Source organism: Acanthopagrus latus, chromosome 17 (genome assembly GCF_904848185.1).
Source record: "Acanthopagrus latus isolate v.2019 chromosome 17, fAcaLat1.1, whole genome shotgun sequence".
In the NCBI taxonomy this organism is placed as follows: domain Eukaryota; kingdom Metazoa; phylum Chordata; class Actinopteri; order Spariformes; family Sparidae; genus Acanthopagrus; species Acanthopagrus latus.
This window is the reverse complement of record NC_051055.1, coordinates 10,671,373-10,692,408: the sequence shown is the minus strand read 5'-3', so window position 1 is coordinate 10,692,408 and position 21,036 is coordinate 10,671,373. Positions and strand designations below refer to the sequence as shown.

Genomic DNA, 21,036 nt, shown 5'->3' with positions numbered 1-21,036 from the left:
GCCATATGTCACACCTTCTGTCTCCCAGTTCCCTGTCAATCACCACTCTGCACTAATGAAGGAAGTAAAATGAAGATAATCTCTAAAAAAAAAAAAAAAAAAAGCCCTGAAGCAAAGAAAAATGCAATTAAAGTGATGCAGCGGTGTTGTATCAAAAGATTTACCGTAGTTTCACCATTTGAAGGTTGAGTGATGCCGGTGGAGACATCAGCTGTTTAAAGATTGTGATGAAACCTCGCTCTGCCACACAGAAAGGTGACAGGTCAAACAAACGATTCTCTCCGTATGACTGTTATTAACCCCTGGCTCACACTGTTCTAAAGCTAGTGGCTGCCAGCGTGTCAGAATTATTGGCAATAAAAGTCCAATTCAATCAGTGTTTGAAGGAAAGATGAGGGCTCATGCTTATTCACCCATGATGACCACATGTTCTTCATGCAGATCTTTCAGCCATGTCACATTTAGTGTGTGGTGGACCACTGCGTTTTCAAGCAAGGTTCATTGTTTCTCCAGCCAGTTTGATTTTCATTGTATAGATGAGAAATAATGAGTGGTTGTCTGTTCACATGAGAGGAGTCCCTGCAGAGGCCTCCAGAAAGTATATTTTAGGAAGATATTTGTTGCCTGAGGGCTGTTGGATGTTATATGTCTTCCCCCTGGATTTATCTCAGATTTTCCACAGAAGGTTGGTTTAATTTCAGTTCAGGCTTTTTTCCCCCCTCACCACTCCATCACTGCATCCTAGTGGAGTCAGAAAACCTGCAGTCACTGACTCTGTGGAGCAGCAGAGAGACGCAACTAACTGAGGGTATAGCAGTGGATCTCTGTCGCCATCTACAGATGGACGTTTACACCAAATTAAGTTTTGGGACTTGAACGCACCGTGGAGATCCTTATTCAGGCTGATAGAAATAGCGATGATGACAATGGGTACCATTTCAAAACGTTATTAAGGTGTAAACATTTAAAATTTCATTTCAAACACAGTAAATGTTGGTGCTGGAAGTCAAAGCGTGGGAACATACTTGTCACCGCCTCTCTCCGGCGCGCTGTCTGAATGAACAGAATCAAACACACCGAGTGCGGGAGTCATGTGGCTGGTCATGAGGAAGTAAACAGGGAAGAGAGGAGCCGAAGCGGCAAGCATTTTTTTCTGGTATTTAAAATTGTGGCTATTTAAACTAAATCATTAAGAAGTGAGACGGCTTGTATACGACGATAGGTTTGCATTTTTTCACGTGTTGTCGTCTGCAGCGTCAAGGCTGATAAAAGAAGCTGACGGGCTATATGCTAACGTTAGCTTATGAAAAGCTAACAGTTAGATGATACATGACAGTATAATGACAGTCCCCGATTTATTCTGTTCAGAAACAGAACAGCAAGCCAATTAAAAGCTGTTCAAGTGCTTTCACTTGTGTTTTTGTTTCAAGAAACCTGGAAACTGCGAAACGCGGAGGTGTCAACATGTTACTTACAGATATTTGAACTAGTTAACGCTCAAATTCTTTTCTTAATAAGCATTAAAAGTTATTGGCACGCTGTATATCCGGTGGGAAAATGTCCAACCTCATGCAAAATACTAATTTTACATTAAAAAGTGGTTAAGTAAAGATAATGATAATGTAATTAGTGGTTAATTGCATCATTACAGTTACTGAACACAGGCTGGACGGTGGCAGGCGTCCCGTGTCTTGCTCAGAGACACTTCAGCAAGATGGCTCAAACTTGTTTTTAGCTGACTGTAACCTTTCTTTTCTTTTTTTTCAGCTGGAGTATCCAAGCAGTCAGTCTGCTGCACAACCAGACGGTGAAGGTGTGGCTGTGTTCATTCTCCTCCTCCTCCTCTTACTCCTCTTCCTCCAGCCGCCATGGTGGACTTCCTGGCGGAGAACAACCTGTGCGGCCAGGCCATTCTCAGGATAGTCTCTAGAGGAAACGCCATCATTGCTGAGCTCTTGCGCCTCTCTGACTTCATCCCTGCAGTGTTCAGGCTCAAGGACAAGAGTGACCAGCAGAAATATGGGGACATCATCTGTGACTTCAGCTACTTCAAGGTGAGGATTTCATCAGGGCACAGTGGTGGAGGAAGCGTTCAGATCCTTTACTGCAGCAAAAATTGGAATGCCACGTTGTTTGAATACGCCATGACAAGTATAAGTCCTGCATTGAAAACGTTGATGTAAGAATAATCAGGAAAATACTCAATGCATTTATGTAAATACAGGATTTTACTTTTGTAGTTGGAGGTGGAGCTATGGACAACCACTTATTATTTTCATTATAGATCTGTTTTTGCATAATAGTATAGCATGTCCATCTGATATGAGTACAAGTACCTCAAATTTGTCCTGAAAGGGGCTCTGTAGAATATTTGTGTTGTACGGAGGCATGGATAAGGGGTGTGTCAGTCTGATGGTGTTCACAGTCTGACAGCTAAACCGATCCATCGCTCATCAAATAAAAGAGAAATGACCCACACTTCAACCCACAAAGATAAATCACAGGACCAAACAACAGTAGCGTGGCAACTTGTTAGGAAACGAGGCACTTCAGAATGTTTGTCAGTTGGCTACAGTCTCACTGTTTGGCAAAAGCCTCAAGTACAAATGCTGAAGTGACTGACAAATGAATTACATGTGAATTATGAAACAAGCAGATGCTGCATGCTTATTGTGATGTGGTATATCCAGTGCTTTAGGTTCAGGACTAAATAAACTGTGTATGAATAAACTGGGTATGATTTATGAAAATACAACTCTTCTACCTCGTCCCATTTGTTTGTAGCTTTGTGTTTATCATCATATAGACCTAAGTGGGTATTGACTGGACATGTCTCAAGATGTTGCTTCTTCACCAGGGTCCGGAGTATTACGAGGGGAAGCTGGAGGCCAAGCCCGAGCTTCAGGACTTGGACGAAGAGTTCAGGGAGAACAACATTGAGATTCTGTCAAGGTTCTATCTGGCTTTTGAGAGTGTCCACAAATATATTGTGGACCTTAACAGGTGAGACATGACTGGGCCTGTGAGAGTTTCCTTCTGTTTACTTTCAGTTTATTCAATTTTTGAGAAATTGTTCTTGAGAATACGAAAACACGTTTTTAGCTGTCGTTTGAAATAGATAATAAGAATCTCACTCCATGACCTTGATTCATGCTCCCTTCATCTTAGTCTTCTCTCTGAGGCACAACATGATAAAGACTCTATCCCAAGATGTTATTTCATTATTCTCTCTTTACTTTAGATATTTGGATGACCTACATGAGGGTGTTTATATTCAGCAGACCCTGGAGACGGTGCTTCTAAATGAGGATGGGAAACAGCTTTTAGTGAGTAACACAAATGCAAATCAGGTTTAATATTGTAACTTTACAGGAACAACATTGCTCTCCATGTTTGGCCCTTAAAATGATATGTGATAACTGCAGAAGTTGATTGTGTGTGTTTTTCCTCCACCCAGTGTGAGGCTCTCTACCTTTATGGAGTCATGTTACTGGTTATTGACCAGAAAATTGAAGGGGAGGTCAGAGAGAGGATGCTGGTTTCCTACTATAGATACAGGTGCGCTTGTGACTCACAAACCCACACATGCAACATTCTCTCACTAACTCCAACGCTCTTAGTGCTCAATGCACTTGTTAGCTTGCTCAGAGCAAAGCTGAGTCACTGTAGCTGACTCATTATGCATTTACATAAAGGTGTGTAGGATTTAGGAGCAGACATAGAATATGAAATTCATATTTTATTTTCATTAGTGTACAATCATCTAAAACTCAGAGGTTTTCATTACTTTAGAAGGAGCCTTTTATATCTACTGAGGGTGCAGGGCCTCTTCCAAGGTGTCCGCCATGTTAACCAACACGTTTCTACAGGAGGCTCAAAAGTGGGTATATCATGGTTTCACAAGTTCTGACTTTTAGTGGCCATCAAAGAGGGGAGTAAGAAGAGGTGTGTTCAGTTAGTTGCAATCTACTACCACACTGCTAAAGGCCACTAAATCCTACACACCGGACCTTTAAGATATTATACAGAGGGAACCTTATAGTTGGCGTAAGGGATCTTGCTCCTTCTGCCTCTTGGTTGAAACATCACCCCTTTATTTAAGTGTCCTTGCAATTTATTAAAGACCTATTCATGCACAATGTTTGACAGACTCCGAATATATTGCAAAATGATCATATTTGAATGATGTGAAATTCTTGTTATCAGTAAATTTACATTGATTACAATACATTTAATCCCAGTTGGGCAGAAGAACCCACACAGGCATTGATGATACATATAGAAACATGCTTATTCGGCTCTTTAATCTGTCGTGACTGGGGCTCCACAATTCATCAATATATAGTCAAAATTGCAGTATGGTTAACTGCAAGCTCCAAGCTGCAAGAAGCTGCATAATCAAGTGTTGCAGAGGTGTCCTTGCCAACAAATCTTGTTCTCCAAATGTAAGAAATTGTATTTATTCGGTAAAGATGCTCATCATGAATGATATTGCAATCACAATATTTTCCAGAATAATCACAATTTGAGCTTTTCCTTTTTTTACCTGTCGTGTTGCCTGAAAAATATGCCTAACCAAAAATGAAAAAACCGAAACATCACACAACGTCTGTCCTCACTTGCCTCAGGTTTTGAATTTCTCCCATTTATGTATTGATTCACGTGTTCTTCAGTGCTGCCCGCTCATCAGGCGACTCCAACCTGGATGACATCTGCAAGCTCCTGCGCAGCACCGGCTACTCCAGCCAGCCTGGAGCCAAACGGCCATCCAACTACCCAGAGAGCTACTTCCACAGAGTTCCCATCAGTAATACTTTTATCAGCATGGTCATAGGGAGACTGCGCTCAGATGACATATACAACCAAGTGAGAATCGTTCTGAACTTTAAATAGACTGAAATGACAATTGTTGTCACTTTTAATATGTTAAGTTTTCTTTTGTTACATATTTGACGAGACTATGACAACTTGAGTCAGCATAGATTGAGTTAAATGCACCTAAAATCACATTTCTCCTCCTGTCCATCAGGTGTCCGCATACCCTCTACCAGAGCATCGGAGCACAGCGCTGGCTAACCAGGCGGCCATGCTTTATGTGTGCCTCTACTTCAGCCCCTCAATACTGCACACCCAGCAGGCAAAGATGAGGGAGATAGTGGACAAATACTTTCCTGATAACTGGGTAAGACATTTGTTTTATAGGATTGTTCACTGGCTGTCCTGTAGGAATAATATGCACTGATAGTGTCGTGTTGGTAGATTAGAAATGAATATAAAAGAGGTTTTTTTTATCTTGCTTGGTGTCAAGTTTTTCATTGTGAAAGCTGTGGTGTTTTGTGTTGTCTTTGCGCAGGTTATCAGTATCTACATGGGGATCACAGTGAACCTGGTGGAGGCCTGGGAACCATACAAAGCTGCCAAAACTGCTCTTAACTACACCTTAGACTCTGCTAACATCAAAGAGCAGGTATTAAAGAACACTTGGATTGGCTTCAATGTCACACAGTCCTCAGCTTTGTCAATTTGCAGTCCTTCAATGTGGCACGCTATCGTATGCAGGTAGTGATAACTGTGTCGACAGAATTTATAAGTCATGCATTGCGACTGTGTGGAATTTAAATTGAAACAAGGTGGTATTAATCAAATCAGTGACTTTGAAAGACATTTTTAAACTTGAAAAAGTTTGATGGTGAATATACATGAACTCAAACTGAATTATGGGCTCTAACAGAGATGCACTGAGTCATAGTCATAAAGTATTCTGCACCCACAGCAGGAGGAGACATTCTTCTTAATTGCTGCATTTGGTAATGACTTGATTAATAATTTATCATCTAAGATGAAAGATTCTTTTGTCCATATTCCTCCAAACCAACACCATCACTGTGTGTTTAGGCCACTCGATATGCAGCTAGCATGGAAAGCCTGAGGCCTCAGGTGCAGCAGCTGCTGAAGGAGGGTTTCCTCAGGGAGGAGATCATCCTGGACAACATTCCCAAACTACTCAACTGTCTGAGGGATTGCAATGTGGCTATCCGCTGGCTGATGCTGCACTCTGCAGAGTCAGGTAAGGATACTTTTAGACCACAGTGTTGGTTTGAAAAGAACAGATAATGTCCTACTTGTGTTGTTCTACTTGCTCTAAGGGATAGGGATGCAACCTGCCTTTATTGACATTATTAAACATTTGTGAAAATGCCCATCACAGTTTCCAGAGCCCTAAGTAATGTCTTCATATGGTTTCTATCATCTTAAAATGACTGAAATGATTAACAACAAAATAGTTGAGAACCACTTTTCTTTTGATTTTCTAATCATTGCAGCTCTACTAAGTGAGTTTCACATTTGTCCATTTGTAGTAGAGCTGCAATGATTAGTTGATTATTCTGTTAGTTGTTAGCACTTAAATGAATGGTACACTATTTCAATAATCAAGTCTTTAGTCATCCTTTTATAATATTTTCTGGTTTCTATAGTCATCTTCAGTTTGCTCAGTTAGTAATTTCTTACAGCCTATGACCCAAACAACAAGAGACTGCGTCAGATGAAAGAACAAGTGCTCAATGACTCCAAGTACAACCCCAAGATCCTGTTCCAGATCCTGCTTGACACGGCCCAGTTCGAGTTCACACTCAAAGAGGTGAGACTCTCTCTTCAGTACTCGGTAATATGAATGATGACTGGGAAAAAACATGTAAAAACAAGGAATGCACTGGGCTTCTTTCTTCTGTAGACAGACAGAAATTAATGCCAGAGTAATTCCAAAGCCATCCAGCCAACTGTGTTTCTCGTTAGGTGTGTCCCCTCTGTGGTCTATTAGCACACAGTGAGACAGCATATGTCTACTCAGTCTATCACTAGGAGAGGACACAAATTTAATGCTCTCATTACCCATCTCATCTGGCTAATCCTTCCACATCGACTCAGCGTCTGTGCTGTCCCCCTTCCAGATGTTCAAGCAGATGTTGTCAGAGAAACAGATCAAGTGGGAGAGCTATAAGAAGGAGGGATCAGAGAGAATGACTGAGCTGGCCGAAGTCTTCTCTGGCGTCAAACCTCTTACCAGGGTGGAGAAAAATGGTGAGTTACACCGTTAGGGTGGATAAGGTGAAGGATTATACGCACAACGAAGAAGTAGTACTGACTAAAAGGGACCTCATGCAACGTTAAATGCTTTTGAGTTTAAGCTTGAAGCTGTTCAGATTAAAATGTTGAGGCAGGGAAACATCGTGGAAAACGCATCAAGGACAAACATGCACGGAGAGGCATTAAATTTACATCATCATACTTACCTCTGTCGTTGCGACTTGAGGTTTAGCAGACACACTCGTTTTTTCTTAACTACCACTTGTGAAAAATACCATGATAGTATTCTTGTTCCACTTGTACTAAAACACCTCATCCACTCCTCGCAGAGAACTTACAGGCCTGGTTCAGAGAAATCTCAAAGCAGATCGAGTCTTTGAACTATGAGGACTCCACCGCTGCTGGGAGGAAGACAGTTCAGCTCATACAGGCTCTTGTTGAGGTGAGCAAGATAATCATAGCTCATGCTGGATTTACTTTAATTTCACATTAAAGTAAGTCAATGTGCTGAATAATGGTTTGACTTTCTAGTATTTCACTGTAGTCTTTTGACCATTTTGAAGTTTGAGTTTGATAACCTAATTTGAGTCATTTTATACTATTCTAGAGTTCCAGATAGGCCCAGAAGAACAATGTATGCAAATGGTAGCAAAATAAACAGACAAGATAAACTGCTCTGAGATTCATATCAATAGAGAAACATCAGAATACACAATAGAGATGTCCTGTTGGCTCAGTGGATTGTAATGCTTTCCATTTCTCTTTTGTAAAACAAGAAATGGAACAAATGTGGTTTTCACAAAAACTGGGTTATGTTTATTTATGTAAACATTGACAACTGTTTACACAGTTAGACAGTCCATGGGTACCGTCGTCCGTGCCAGCACCAAATCATCCCCATGAGCCAGAAAATTAATTGGTACCAATGGAGAACTGTTTTTTTAAAACAAGAAAATAGGACTGCCAGGCAAGTGCCTCCAGTCCTTGTATATAGACATGTTTTTGCAGTAGAGATGGTCTGATACCATTTCTTTTGACAGATACCCGAACTTTGTGAGACCATGGCATAATATATATAAAATACAAATACATATTTTACTACTTTTCCTGTATGGCTGTTTTGCTCCTGTTTCTATTAAATGAATTATATGGCACTAGAACAGTGCATAGACTTGTGTACTCGATAATGATTCCGGCATTTTAAGAAAGTATCAATGGCATTTCATTTAATTCAATACTGGTATTGGAACAACTGTAGTTTTCAGGGTTGTTTACTTTTTTCCTGTACCATTTGTTTGTTAGTCCATTAAAAAAAAAAATGTTTTATTTGTTTGTCTGCAGGTCCAGGAGTTCCATCAGTTGGAGTCTAACCTGCAGGTCTGTCAGTTCCTGGCTGACACCAGGAAGTTCCTGCACCAAATGATCCGCACCATCAATATCAAAGAGGAAGTCCTCATTACCATGCAGATAGTTGGAGACTTGTCCTATGCTTGGCAGATAATCGACAGGTGCTTACCCACTGATAGATATCAAAGCCAACTTAGTCACCATCTCCTTAAATGTTGATGAAGGTTCTTAGTCATCCAGGTCATGGTCATGATTCATCTCCTTAAATTTTCATACAAACCATCCAGGAGACCATAGTGCTGTAGTTGTTTTGACTTTTAGTTTTACCCAGTTTATTTTAGGCTTTGTCTGCAGAGCGGATTTCATTTCATTTTTGTTTTATCTGCCTTATGTTTTATTCTGCAGCTTCACATCAATTATGCAGGAGAGCATCAGAGTCAACCCATCCATGGTTACCAAACTGAGAGCTACATTTCTGAAGGTGAGGATTGTTTGTGCCCAACACACATGCACAGACCAATGATTAATAACATTTGAACATAAATAATTAATTTGGAGAATTGTTAGCTGTGGTGCTGCAATAATTATTTTGTGTGTGTTTGTATGTGTGTGTTTCTTGATCAGCTGGCATCTGCATTGGACCTTCCGTTGCTGCGTATCAACCAGGCCAACAGTGCTGACCTGCTGAGTGTCTCGCAGTTTTATTCTGGAGAGTTGGTGGCTTATGTCAGAAAGGTACATTTCATTAAAGTTGTGTTTTCACCTGTGATCTAAAGGGGTTTTTGCAGAGAGGATACACCCTATTAAACCTCCTCTAGCACTCATAAATGAACACGGTTTTTCAAATGGTTTCACAACTTTAACAAATGAGCTCTGCATGCTGTAAATTGTTGTTCAGCAGCAGCTGCGGTCATGATTAATGTTTCTACAACCATCTGTTTGGCAAATTTACCCCAAAACAGCTCCTTACTGGATGTGTACCTTAAGATGCTAATACCTTCTGGTTTCATCAGCCACATGGCGCGTTACTTTATGCCAGAGGATTTGCTTCTCCTAGCTGTACACAAGATTCGTCATTTTTGGCATCGTGCACCATCTGCTTCTGAAGAATAGTCTCGACTCTTCTGTCGTAAAAAAAAAAAAAAAACCCAAACATACACTTGATTCATGACAGAGCTCAGTTTAGGTATTTAATCTTCTTTTTTCCAGGTGCTGCAGATCATCCCAGAGAGCATGTTCACCTCTTTGGCCAAGATCATCAAGCTGCAGATCCATGACATCATGGAGGTGCCCACACGGCTAGATAAGGACAAGCTGAAGGACTACTCGCAGCTCGGGGCTCGCTATGAAGTAAAACAACTATAGTGTGAAACATTTTACAATGTGTATGTAGCTCCTGGGGTGTTGTTCAGGATGAAAGAAAAATGTAAGAAATCAAAAGCAGACAGTTGTTCAGTTTTGATGTCGTCTCATCTACCGAATGCGAGTATAGCAATCATACAAGTTGGCATTTCTGAAAATTCTTCAATCCCACTGGCAGCTTTTGATGTGAAATACAAATTGGAAAAGAAGGCTCAGTATGAAAACAGAGTGTGCAGGCAGAGACTTACTTGAATTGCATTAATTAGAATTTGTCAGGCTGATATTGAAATGGCATATTTGGAAATGAAGTCATATGCTCTGAACTTAACATTCTTTTGATAAAGTTTAACTTTGGACTTGAAGTTCTACTTTGAAGCTAAAAACAAAACAGCTTGGCAAATTGTATTTACTCTGTTCAATACAATATCTGCTGGCACTCATCTGTTTTTATATAAATTGATGTAGAATGATAAGCTCATCCAAATACTTTGACAGTGGACTGATATCATTTGAGGTTCCCTTGATTCTATCCGTCATTTCTCTGCCTAAACAAACCTTCTTCTTCATGTGATTACAGGTGGCTAAACTCACACATGACATCTCCATTTTCACTGAGGGGATCCTGATGATGAAGACCACTCTAGTTGGGATCATCAAGGTAGATGATATGATAAAGTTATTCAGACTTGTGAAATGTTCCTATCTGTACTTTCAGCATGGATTTTACTTTGCTAACACACTGTGATGCTTTAGGTGGATCCTAAGCAGCTTCTGGAGGATGGTATCAGGAAGGAGCTGGTGAAGAGGGTAGCTTACGCTCTGCACAAGGGATTGATCTTCAACCCCAAGGCTAAGGTCGATTCTGCTGTCAATCACTGCATATTTGTTTGTATTTTACTGCACAATTTTCGCAGGGACACAGAGAAAAAGCAATCAACAAGTTATAAACACTGTTAGAACATCTTTTAACTGGCTCACTGTAATGTCCATGTCGTGTTGCCCTGTAAGAGTTTGTGACAGCAGTGAGCAGATGAGTCTAAACAAGAATCTTCCACCCGCTTAGCCGAGTGAGCTGATGCCCAAGTTGAAGGAGATGGCAGCCACCATGGACGGTTTCTACAGGTCATTTGAGTACATCCAGGACTACGTCAGCATTTATGGCCTTAAAATCTGGCAGGAAGAAGTGTCCCGCATCATCAACTACAATGTGGAACAGGAGTGTAACAGCTTCCTCAGGGCCAAGGTCAGGCTCAGCTCCTTAGCATGTGTTTTTTTTTTTTAGTGTTTCTGATCACACCCCTCTGTAGGGCAGCAACACCAGTGATGGGAGTGGATTGAGCGGTTCTTTCTTTGTTTGCGATCAGATCCAGGACTGGCAGAGTGTACACCAGTCCACCCACATCCCCATCCCCAAGTTCCCCTCTGTGGATGAGTCTGCCACCTTCATCGGACGTCTCTGCAGAGAGATCCTCAGAATCACTGACCCCAAGTATGTCTCTTCAAACACAACTGTGAAATTAAATAAGAGGAGTTATTGAAATCCTATTAGGTGTTTCCTTTTCTCACATAGAGATAAAGGCTTTGTACGTATCTGTAGATTAGATGTTTCCCTGACGAACATTGGTTATTTTAACAGGATAACTTGCTACATAGACCAGATGAACACCTGGTATGACCTGAAGAGCCACCAGGAGGTCACCAACAACAGGCTGTTCTCTGAGATCCAGAACACCCTGGGGACATTTGGCCTCAATGGATTGGACCGCCTGCTCTGCTTCATGATAGTAAAGGAGCTTCAGGTAAGTGGACAAAAGAAAGGTCTGAGGCTGTGTGATAAAAGCCACAAGCAGGCTTTTATTCAAACAGACAGGGATGACAAATGACTCCCTCCAGGTTTACCAGGGCTGTTATGGTATCTCCACTGCTGACCTGGATATATTTGCATTTTAAGTAACTGGTTTTCTCTCATCAGAACTTCCTGACAATGCTGCAGAAGACTATTCTGAGGGACAAAGCTGTGGTGGATGTTTTTAAAGCCATGCTGAGTGCTGTCAACCCAGTCCAGGGCATTGTTGGTGGGTACTGATTTAGGAAATCCTATAACCTGCTAGGGTATTCTTTATTCCCTGAGAAGAAGCTATTCATGTTTGCGTTTTTTTTTTGTCTTCAACAGCAAATGCAAACAAAGTATATGCAAGTGCTGTGGCCAAAACACAGAAGATCTGGGGTCCGTACCTGGAGGCCATCATGAAGGTAGTGCTCCATTATGTTTGCTAATGTTGTGAATAGAATATGGTTTACTTACTTACATACTAACTTAATTTAGTTCTCATCGCTCATTCTTTAAAGTTGAAACATGAGCTTCAATTCCTTTTCCCTGTCTGCTGATGCCACTCTTTTTTGTCAGCTGTCTGTAAATGCCAATTAAGCCATGATGATTTAAAAATAATGTTGCTGTATTATAGGTGGGTCAGATGCAGATTCTGAGACAGCAGATAGCAAATGAGCTGAACTACTCCTGCAAGTTTGACTCCAAGCACCTGGCTGCAGCCCTGGAAAACCTCAACAAGTCAGTCCTGTCAAAGAGCTTACAGTACCTCATCTCTCTTAGCTCTGTAATTGTATTAAATTTGAATATTACCATTAGAGTTGAGGGGAAAGTCTTGCTTTGTTTCAGTATGATGAGAAACCAAAATGTTGCTTATTTTTATGGCATTAAGACTAATGCTACTTCTATTTAATGAAGCACACAAATGCTTGTTATTACAACTTATTTTGCCAAGCACAAGTACTATTTCAGTGACTTAATGCCAAAGCTTGTGCTGTTTGATTTAAGAAGAAATTATGTGCACAATTAGGAGTTAATAAATGATTGTTGTTAAATTTTTTTTCTTCAAGCTCTTTTCTTTATCCTCTGTATGTTGTCTGTTATTGTGACCTTGCCAGGTCTCTGCTGGCAGACATTGAAGCTCACTACCAGGATCCATCTCTGCCCTACCCTAAAGAGGATAACACTCTCCTGTATGACATCACTGCCCACCTGGAGGCTGCCGGCATTCACAACCCACTCAACAAGGTCTAATAATAATTTATTTTCAGAGGCCATCTCTGTCTACCTTCCATTTTGTGGCTAACAACTGAACATTGTTCTTTCGTTTATTTTTGTCACAGATTTACATCACCACAAAGCGCCTACCTTACTTCCCCATCATCAACTTCCTGTTTATTATCGCTCAGCTGCCTAAACTTCAGTACAGCAAAAACCAAGGCACGTTTTTTTTTTTTTCAGCTTACTATGGTACAGCTATTATCATACGATTGTTGATGAATTAAGTTGTAAAGTTGTTGTGTGTTTCCAGGAATGACGTGCAGAAAAGCCACAGACCCAGTAGACTGGCCTCCGCTAGTCCTCGGCCTGCTCACCCTGCTCAAGCAGTTCCACTCCAGATACACACATCAGTTCATGGCTCTCATTGGTCAGTTCATCCGCTCTATCATGGAGCAGTGCACAAGGTAACAAAACAGACTTGAAAACTTCAAATCGAAGTTAATTTAAATGTCCTATGGTGTAGATTGTCTTTCTTTTAGTTTGCTTTATTCAGAGTGCTTTCTAGAAATGTGTCCTTTAATGTCTCTGTGACCTCATGTTTGTGTTGCAGTCAAAAGATCCCTGACATGCCCTCAGATGTGGTGGGAGCGCTGATGTTCCTGGAAGACTATGTGAAGTACACAAAACTGTCACGCAAGGTAGGACAGCTCAGACCTTAGCATGCTGCTGGTAAAGTTATAAAAATGTGGTAAATTACAGAATGGACTTTTTAGCTGGGGGTTGTAGAAAAGTGTGAACTTTGATTTCTAATGATTCTACCATAATATGTTAAGCAGCTATATTATTATGCAGTGAGATGTAATACGTTTTAGCTGTAAGAAATGGTTAATGTCCCTTATTTTAGAATATTTTAAGCACTATATCTTGAACTAACTGTATGTACTGTGAGTTAGTAATGTGTATTTCTCTTTTTTTTCTCTGAAGGTGGCAGAGGCCCATGTGCCGAGTTTCATTTTTGACGAGTTCAGAACAATACTATGAAGATACGGGTGATGCATTTAATCAGAAAATGATGCTTCTGTTGACATAGGCTTTTTTCACTGCAGACATTTCAGACTTGCCATATTAGGAGAGGCACAGGTGTTACTAACTGAATTCAAGAATGATTGCCTTGTTTAATCCCAGCATCTCAGCGAGCCATGTCAGTGTGACAGTGACACAGGATGCACATAACCAGACTCTGAAAGTCAAACAGCTAACTGGAGTTCATCCTCCGTTTATTTCATTATTAGAAACAGCGCTTTAATGTCTTCCATGAAAAAAGCCTATTGAATTGTTAACTCACATTTCATTGACTATTAATGTCTTAATGCACTAATAATAGATTGTACAAAATAGAACATTTAAATTGCATTTTACCTATTTTGCCAACTTTGTATACTGTCATTTTGTGCCATTTCCAAATGAAGTTCATTAATAAAAAAGAAAAAATAATAATGTCATGCAAAATTGTTTTGTGTCACTTCACTTGATGGCTCGTTTGTTAAAAAGGCTTTTACTTTGAAAAAAAAAAACATCCCCGGAAGTCAGACCTTAGCCATAGCAACTGTCGGTGTTGTAGTCTTTTCGCGCGTGTTTACTGTCTGCTGTGTCTATTTTCATGTATTTTACTTTTAGCTGTTATCAACACAGCATTGAGAAACAACGGACACAGATAAAACACTGCTACTTCGCATTTATACAGTAGCTCGACGGTCAGCTAGATAAGCTAACAAGCGGGCAATGTTAGCAGGCTAGGCTAACGTAACGTCAGTTAGGTTCACTTTAGGTGATGTGTGTTGTGTTTAGGGTCTCAGGCGATAAAACATACACATCGTAATGTCTCTGAGCGCGGTTCACGGGACGCTGTCGAGTCTGAAGTCATGTCAGGTGGACATCGGGACGGGAATGGATATAGTGACAGATGTAGCTATGGACCTGGCGGAAGCTCAGGGTAAATATAACAAGCACTCCTAGCAACTTGCCTATCGCACTCGTTCGCTTTGCTGTTTTATTTTGCATCACTATTTAATTTTGGGGTCACATTTAACGCCTCAACAAATGGAGATGTTCCCAGAACTCATGCTCCCTTTGGTGATGCTGATGAATCAATACATGCATAACGATTCCATTAAGTAGGTGTATGTAACTAGGTGGTTGTATTTACACATGTGCAGTACACTGCTGAGGCAGTGGGTATTTCCATCCCTTGCGACTTGAAAGGAAAGTATATTACTTTTTACTTTAGTACGTTTGAAGATTATAGTTGCTTGAAATGTGTCAGCAAACCAACTCCATGACAATGGAATACAATGAATGCATTGGCATAAATTAAACCAGGCATAATGATAAAAATTAGTTTAAATTAGCTTCACTTTGAGCAACCGCAACAGTGATTAATACATTTGACCAACTTTTACTGTTTAGGTGTTAATATATGAACGACAAGGGTAAGTATTATACCTGCAGGGATCAGTCTGCATAAGGAGTACTTGTACTTTTGATTAGGACTGCATGTGCATAAATCTGTCTTTAGTACATCATTTATTTATACAAGTAATGCAACACAGTTACGCAGTAAAAACTATGGTATTGCCACTTTCACTCAATTAAAGGATCTCAACACTTTTGAATTCACTGTGTGTACTGTCCCGTTACAGATAACAACATGAACCCTGGCATCAAAGAGATGGAGGCCATGATTCTGGAGTGTGCCAAGCTGGACCGGGAGATTAACTACTTTGTTGAGGTGGTGCAACAAGTCACAGCGGAGGTAAGGGCAACCTACACCGTCGAATCACATGAAGTGAAAACATCCTTTGCCCGTGTACTACCCAAACAGGTCAGCTTCAAGATGTTTCCCTGGGGTGAGGACTTACATGTGCAAAAAGGGCTCACAGTGGCTCCTGCTGGGTACTCCCAGTTTTTCTTGAGTGTTGAGTCCTAATGTCAAGATGTTAGTTTGAAATGTCATGGAAACAACTGAGATAGACTCTAATTGTGTAGGCAGTAGAATAAGCCTAACCTCCATTCAATTTCTGTAGGTTAATCCCCAGCAGCCAGAGGCCATGTTCAGCCTGTCTGCCAAAGTGAAGGAGCAGTTTGCAGAGAGAGTCGCCCGGCTCTCTGACGCAGAGCTTCAGAATCACCAGAAGGTTGTCGCGTTCAAGGAGAGCATCCAGAACTCTCTCAGTCAAGGTAGGGCGGGCAGAGAAAAGATAGGAAAAACAGTCTGAATTGATGTACTGCTTGACTCAATTCAATGTATTCAGAACTTATAATAGCCTTTGATAATAGCTGTGCCTGCAGGAGAGCCTCTCAGCCATGGAGAAGGAGTAATCTCGGGACGTGTCCTTATTCAAGATAATTAGCTTAATTTCAAACAAGCGCACCAGAGTCGGCATTGTTTACTGTTGGATAATTGTGTTTGTCGGCCACCCTGTGGCTGTTATTTGCTGCTTTTTAATTGTTGTCCTTATTCCACCCCTATTAAAAAGGTGGCTGCACACAGACGATGCCATATATTTTTGCTCTCTGAAGACATTTTGAGTTTAACTGCTGCTGCACCAATTTAGTTGTCCCAGTCTGGCTCATTTCCACATAGCTGCATCGTGTGTGGAAGCATCTTTTAAAGTGTGAAGCTGAAGCGATGATACGAGATCACCTTGTATTGTAAATGTTGCGACATGAAGATTACACCTAGAGTTTTCTTTTAATACCCTATAAGCACAGATGGCCTTGGACTTTTTGATCGTTGTAGCCGTGCAAGGACATCCGTGGTAGATGTTGTAAACTTTGTACGTGGGCTTAAAAAAGCGGAGATTTCGGTTTATGTGTGGGTGGGTGAGAGTTTTGTGTGTGTGCATGTCGGTAACTGAATGTGCATCTGCTCTTGAGGCTGTGTGTTTCACTATGAATGCATGTAGCTGTGTGTGTGTGTGTGTGTGTGCGCGCGTGTGTTTTATGCTAAAGTAAGAGTTTGTGAAGTGGTGGAAAACATTTGAAAACATCAAATCTTTCATGGCTTATTTTTTCGCATTTAATGACAGGCAGGATTAGCTCTGAATATATGAACACCTAAGGGGGACATGTATCCGCCAAGTCCATGTCCTTGGTTGCTTGTTATTCTCCTGCCATCTTGTCATCGACCCAGTTCATCATGTATTACTGTGATTGGAGATTTGGAAGCACCCTGTGTGTATGTATGTTATATTTTCAGCCAACCAAGAGCCAGCGGAGAACATGGAGGAGCTCGATGAGGACATCGCTGTTACTCAGAGCCAAGTCAACTTCACCTGCCCACTCACACAGGTAGACCACTCCTGCTTATTCAACTTCACAGCAATTCATGTGATCACATTGAATGTTTTTTTTTTTTTATTTTTAACTCAAGACATTTCCATCTTATTACGTCCCGACCCATTTTTTTGACAATTAGCTATGAGCAAAATGAAGAATAGTCCCTTGATTAGGTTTTTCTAGCAGCGAAGTTGTCTTTTTGATCTCTGAATTTCATTTTGTAACACCCTGCTGTGAATCTGCATTCAAGGTGGAAATGGTGAACCCAGTGAAGAATAAGAAGTGCAACCACAACTATGATGAAGGAGCCATACAGAACCTGATCAAAACAAAACACAGCCAGAAAAAGAAATGCCGGTAAGACACTCGCCCTCAGAGAGCTGTTAGAAAGTTGAGTCAGGTTTTACAGCGGTAAACAAGTCGGCTGGCTGGCCTGGGAGCAGCAGTCTGCCTTAATTCACATTTTCTTTATTATCCTGCTTTGATGTTGGAATAAAATTAAATGTGGCTGGTCCTCGAGGAACACTGATGAAATCCCAGCGCAGGTCTATGTGGTTGTCAGAGAACCTTGCCTTTCGTCTTGATTCCTGTCTGTGGTCACCGAGCACACCTTGCACATAACAGATACAGCAGCAACACCCATGAGGGCTCTCCTCTCTCTGATTAGGTGTGTGACTGATGAAATGCTGATCATCAGAGGATCAATGCTGGGATGTTTTTGACTTGATTTTGATTTGTGTTAATGTCTACTGTATATTTGTATGTTTTGTTGCTCTTTAAACCTGTTAATTTCCCCTCCGTCTCTCTGTTCTCTAGCTGTCCTGTGGTGGGCTGTGGAAACACCGATGTGAAAGAGGCAGATCTGATCCCCGACCAGGTGCTGAGGAGGAAAATCCAGACCCAAAAGAGACAGGGCAACTGGACGTAGTGCTTTTATCCACTGAACTGTTGATCCTACATCCTGTGCCTTGGTTATTATCTGTATATTAAGAGAGGATTTTTTGTTTGAGAGTGTTGTTATAAATCAGAACTCAAGTTGTTTTCTGAATGCCTGAGAGTGAGAGTTTTGTACCACATGGGAACTCTGATTTCCAGTTAAATACGAATTGAGGAAGTGATTTTTATGTCCTCCAGTCTTGTTTGATATAAATAAAATCTGCATACTTTCTCACAAATAATCACCACCAGACTTGCATTTGTAATTTAGAGTGTTGCAGTAATTTGACAGAACCACAAGAGAGCAGTGTCTGCAGGAGGCCTCAGGATTGTAGTCTGCACAGCTAGAAACTTGAAACTTGAAAGAAATGAACAGCACAGGATTACACGTTTTATGCTCAGATATTTGAAGTACCTACTATTGGCAATTATGCATACAGGAAGTGCTCATTTTAGTTGTTTTTTTTCAGGTTAGCGAGCATGTGTACTTGAATAGATATTGGAAATGTTGAACTCTTTAGTGAATTATGATCCTGCATTTTTAAAAATAAGACATCATTGAAGTGGGATGCTGGAGATGCCAAAGAACTTTCTCAGATTTTAGTACTGTCAGTGAACCATTAACACCCCATTCTTGAACATCAGCGGGAATGCACTTATGTGATTAAATCTCTCCCTTCCTGCCTGCTCTCACTCCCTGTGAAGGGTCTTTGTTCCAAAGAGAAACAAACAAAGGCCGCGTTGAGATGAAGCTAGGTGAAGCTAATCTTTTAATAACCTTGCATCAGGCATTTTTTTTTTTTTAAATCTCTAATTGCTGTTTCCCTCCAAACAGTGCGTCACGCAGCACTAAGAGCATTTCGCCTATGAAGATATTAAGTGGCAACAAATGATCGCGGCAGTGTTGACTCATTCATTCGCCACTCTGCCTCAGTTTGAACAACCATTCGGTAAATCTAATCCTGTTTACTGCACAACATGTTAAGTCACAGGTAATTTCACAACAACAGTTCAATTTGCAGGAAAGTGCACACACAAGCATTGCATCCAGCGTATCGCAGGCAGAGCCATTTAAGCTGTTTTCTTTGGATGGGTGCAGGGCTGTAAACACCCTCAGAAATTCAATCCCAGTATCGTGGAGACATGCAGCGCCGAGGGAGGAAAAAATCTAATCAATTCCCTAAATATGTTTGCTTTCTTTTGGTTATGTTTGATCTGGAATTCACATTCATCTGTCGCAAAGCTCCGAGAAGGAGGTTGTAATGGCTGCCTGAGACGCCGTAAGCCTCAATATCTGGCTTGCGCAAGGAGGATTTTACCTTTGGCTCAAAGTGAACACAGTCTCACTTCCTGGTGCAGGAGGATTGGCTGGGGCGGCGCCAGAGCTGGATGGAGAGGGAGGAGAACAGATAAGACGGGCACTCTGAAATTCTGAGCCCATCCAGGTGTCATGACTCTCACCCGCCGCTTTTGGGGGCTAAACTCAGTTTGACACTCCCAACAAAAAAGTAGTCTGGTTGCTTGCGCTGTTGACACACTTCTGTAGAGTTGTCAAGGAGATCGTCTGCACTGTGAGGTTGCCCACATGACCTCAATAAACTTCCTGTCGAGTCAGAGGCGGAACACGTATTCAGATCAAGTAAACATAGCAGGGCCACATACTGCGAGGTAACGGCAAAGGCCAACTGAAGTCACTGAGTAAACATAGCGAAGTGAGAAAATACAATGTGTAATTAAGTAAAAGTAGAGTGGAGAGATTGGAAGTACTCGAGTAAAAAGAGGTGCCTATAAAATTGTGCTTATGTAGAGTAGTTGAATGAATGTACTTAGTCAATTTCCTTAACCGTTTAGAGGTAAGTTGTTAAAGACCAGAAGTGGTGCCACAACTTTACTGACAGCACAGTGAACAGTGTAGGAACAAAAAAAAAATGTCCAACACTGCTGTACCAGATGTGAGTTTACTGGGTGCATGATCAATACTTGCTTTAGAGATGTGTAGATCTTTATAACTCAAGAGGTTTGGAGGCAAAATCCAGTGAAAAGTTAACATACAGAAATAAACATATTACTCGAGTCAGCTTTGATTTGATGGTATTAAGCTACGTTTGGTTGTTTATGACGCAACCTCCAGTTCAGAGGCACACTGCCCTCAGTTTGGCACAACATTTTTATCGAATAAACTAATTGCGGTGGGGCAGTTTGTGTTTGTGAGGACGAAGAAAGCCAGTAAATAGCATTTAGTCCCACAAGGTCGTGTTTTTCAGGTCTTTATGACCCTAATCCCCAGATTACATGTGTACATACAGTACAGGGATAATGTAAGATTTTACTTAATAAGCTGATTTCACTTGTAAGCCTCATTTTGTCATGGCACCCAAATTTCTCAGCATATAGACATGATGAAATAATTGACAGGTACACTGAGCAGCACACATTTAGTTATGGTCACATACCCTGATGTAAACCAAAGTCAGGACTGTACACATATTGTAGTTTTGAACCTTCATCTTCAGGGATGTATTTCTGCTCACCCACAGATACTCTAGGATGTGTCTGCTGCTCTCTGTTCATGAAAGCTCTGATGTTTTTATAATGTCTCAAACTTTTTTATGGGCTCATCTTTTGTAGAATTGGATGAAAGCTGCTTTTGTTCATGGATGTATAACAGAGATACTGTATACTCCATGCTGCATGTTTTTGACCATTTAGGATCATTCTCCCCCTTTGAAAAGTTACTATCAATTACATGTGGATTGAACTCTGTGTGTGTGTGTGTGTGTGTGTGTGTGTGTGTGTGTGTGTGTGTGTGTGTGTGTGTGTTACGAAGATCTAGTCTTTTTTAAAAATATGTTTCTGTATAGCATTCCACTTCTCCACAGTAAGAGCTATGGTGAAAAAAATATATAATTTATTGTTTT

The 21,036-nt window shown here is 40.9% G+C and overlaps 2 protein-coding genes across 3 annotated transcripts; both read left to right on the top strand.

Annotated features, from left to right (window-relative positions):
* Positions 1 to 1,006: 1,006 nt before the first annotated feature.
* On the top strand, positions 1,007 to 14,353 carry washc5 (WASH complex subunit 5). Its single transcript, XM_037075125.1, has 29 exons — positions 1,007 to 1,156; positions 1,768 to 2,054; positions 2,858 to 3,003; positions 3,242 to 3,326; positions 3,458 to 3,558; positions 4,674 to 4,866; positions 5,030 to 5,182; positions 5,354 to 5,467; positions 5,896 to 6,067; positions 6,513 to 6,640; positions 6,951 to 7,080; positions 7,416 to 7,528; positions 8,428 to 8,594; positions 8,839 to 8,914; positions 9,058 to 9,168; positions 9,643 to 9,783; positions 10,373 to 10,453; positions 10,549 to 10,650; positions 10,859 to 11,038; positions 11,160 to 11,284; positions 11,432 to 11,594; positions 11,768 to 11,870; positions 11,969 to 12,048; positions 12,261 to 12,364; positions 12,742 to 12,871; positions 12,967 to 13,063; positions 13,155 to 13,308; positions 13,455 to 13,542; positions 13,829 to 14,353. The coding sequence occupies exons 2-29, from the start codon at positions 1,869 to 1,871 to the stop codon at positions 13,883 to 13,885; spliced, it is 3,480 nt and encodes a 1,159-aa protein (XP_036931020.1). The 5' UTR covers positions 1,007 to 1,156; positions 1,768 to 1,868; the 3' UTR covers positions 13,886 to 14,353.
* Positions 14,354 to 14,433: 80 nt separating this feature from the next.
* On the top strand, positions 14,434 to 18,363 carry nsmce2 (NSE2 (MMS21) homolog, SMC5-SMC6 complex SUMO ligase). Of its 2 annotated transcripts, none has more exons than XM_037075126.1 (6): positions 14,434 to 14,837; positions 15,544 to 15,656; positions 15,928 to 16,081; positions 17,103 to 17,194; positions 17,433 to 17,539; positions 17,999 to 18,363. In XM_037075126.1, the coding sequence occupies exons 1-6, from the start codon at positions 14,723 to 14,725 to the stop codon at positions 18,108 to 18,110; spliced, it is 693 nt and encodes a 230-aa protein (XP_036931021.1). In that variant the 5' UTR covers positions 14,434 to 14,722; the 3' UTR covers positions 18,111 to 18,363. The 2 variants fall into 2 exon arrangements, with proteins under 2 accessions (XP_036931021.1, XP_036931022.1); XM_037075127.1 differs by lacking the exon at positions 14,434 to 14,837 and adding an exon at positions 14,947 to 15,106.
* The last annotated feature ends 2,673 nt before the right edge of the window (positions 18,364 to 21,036 follow it).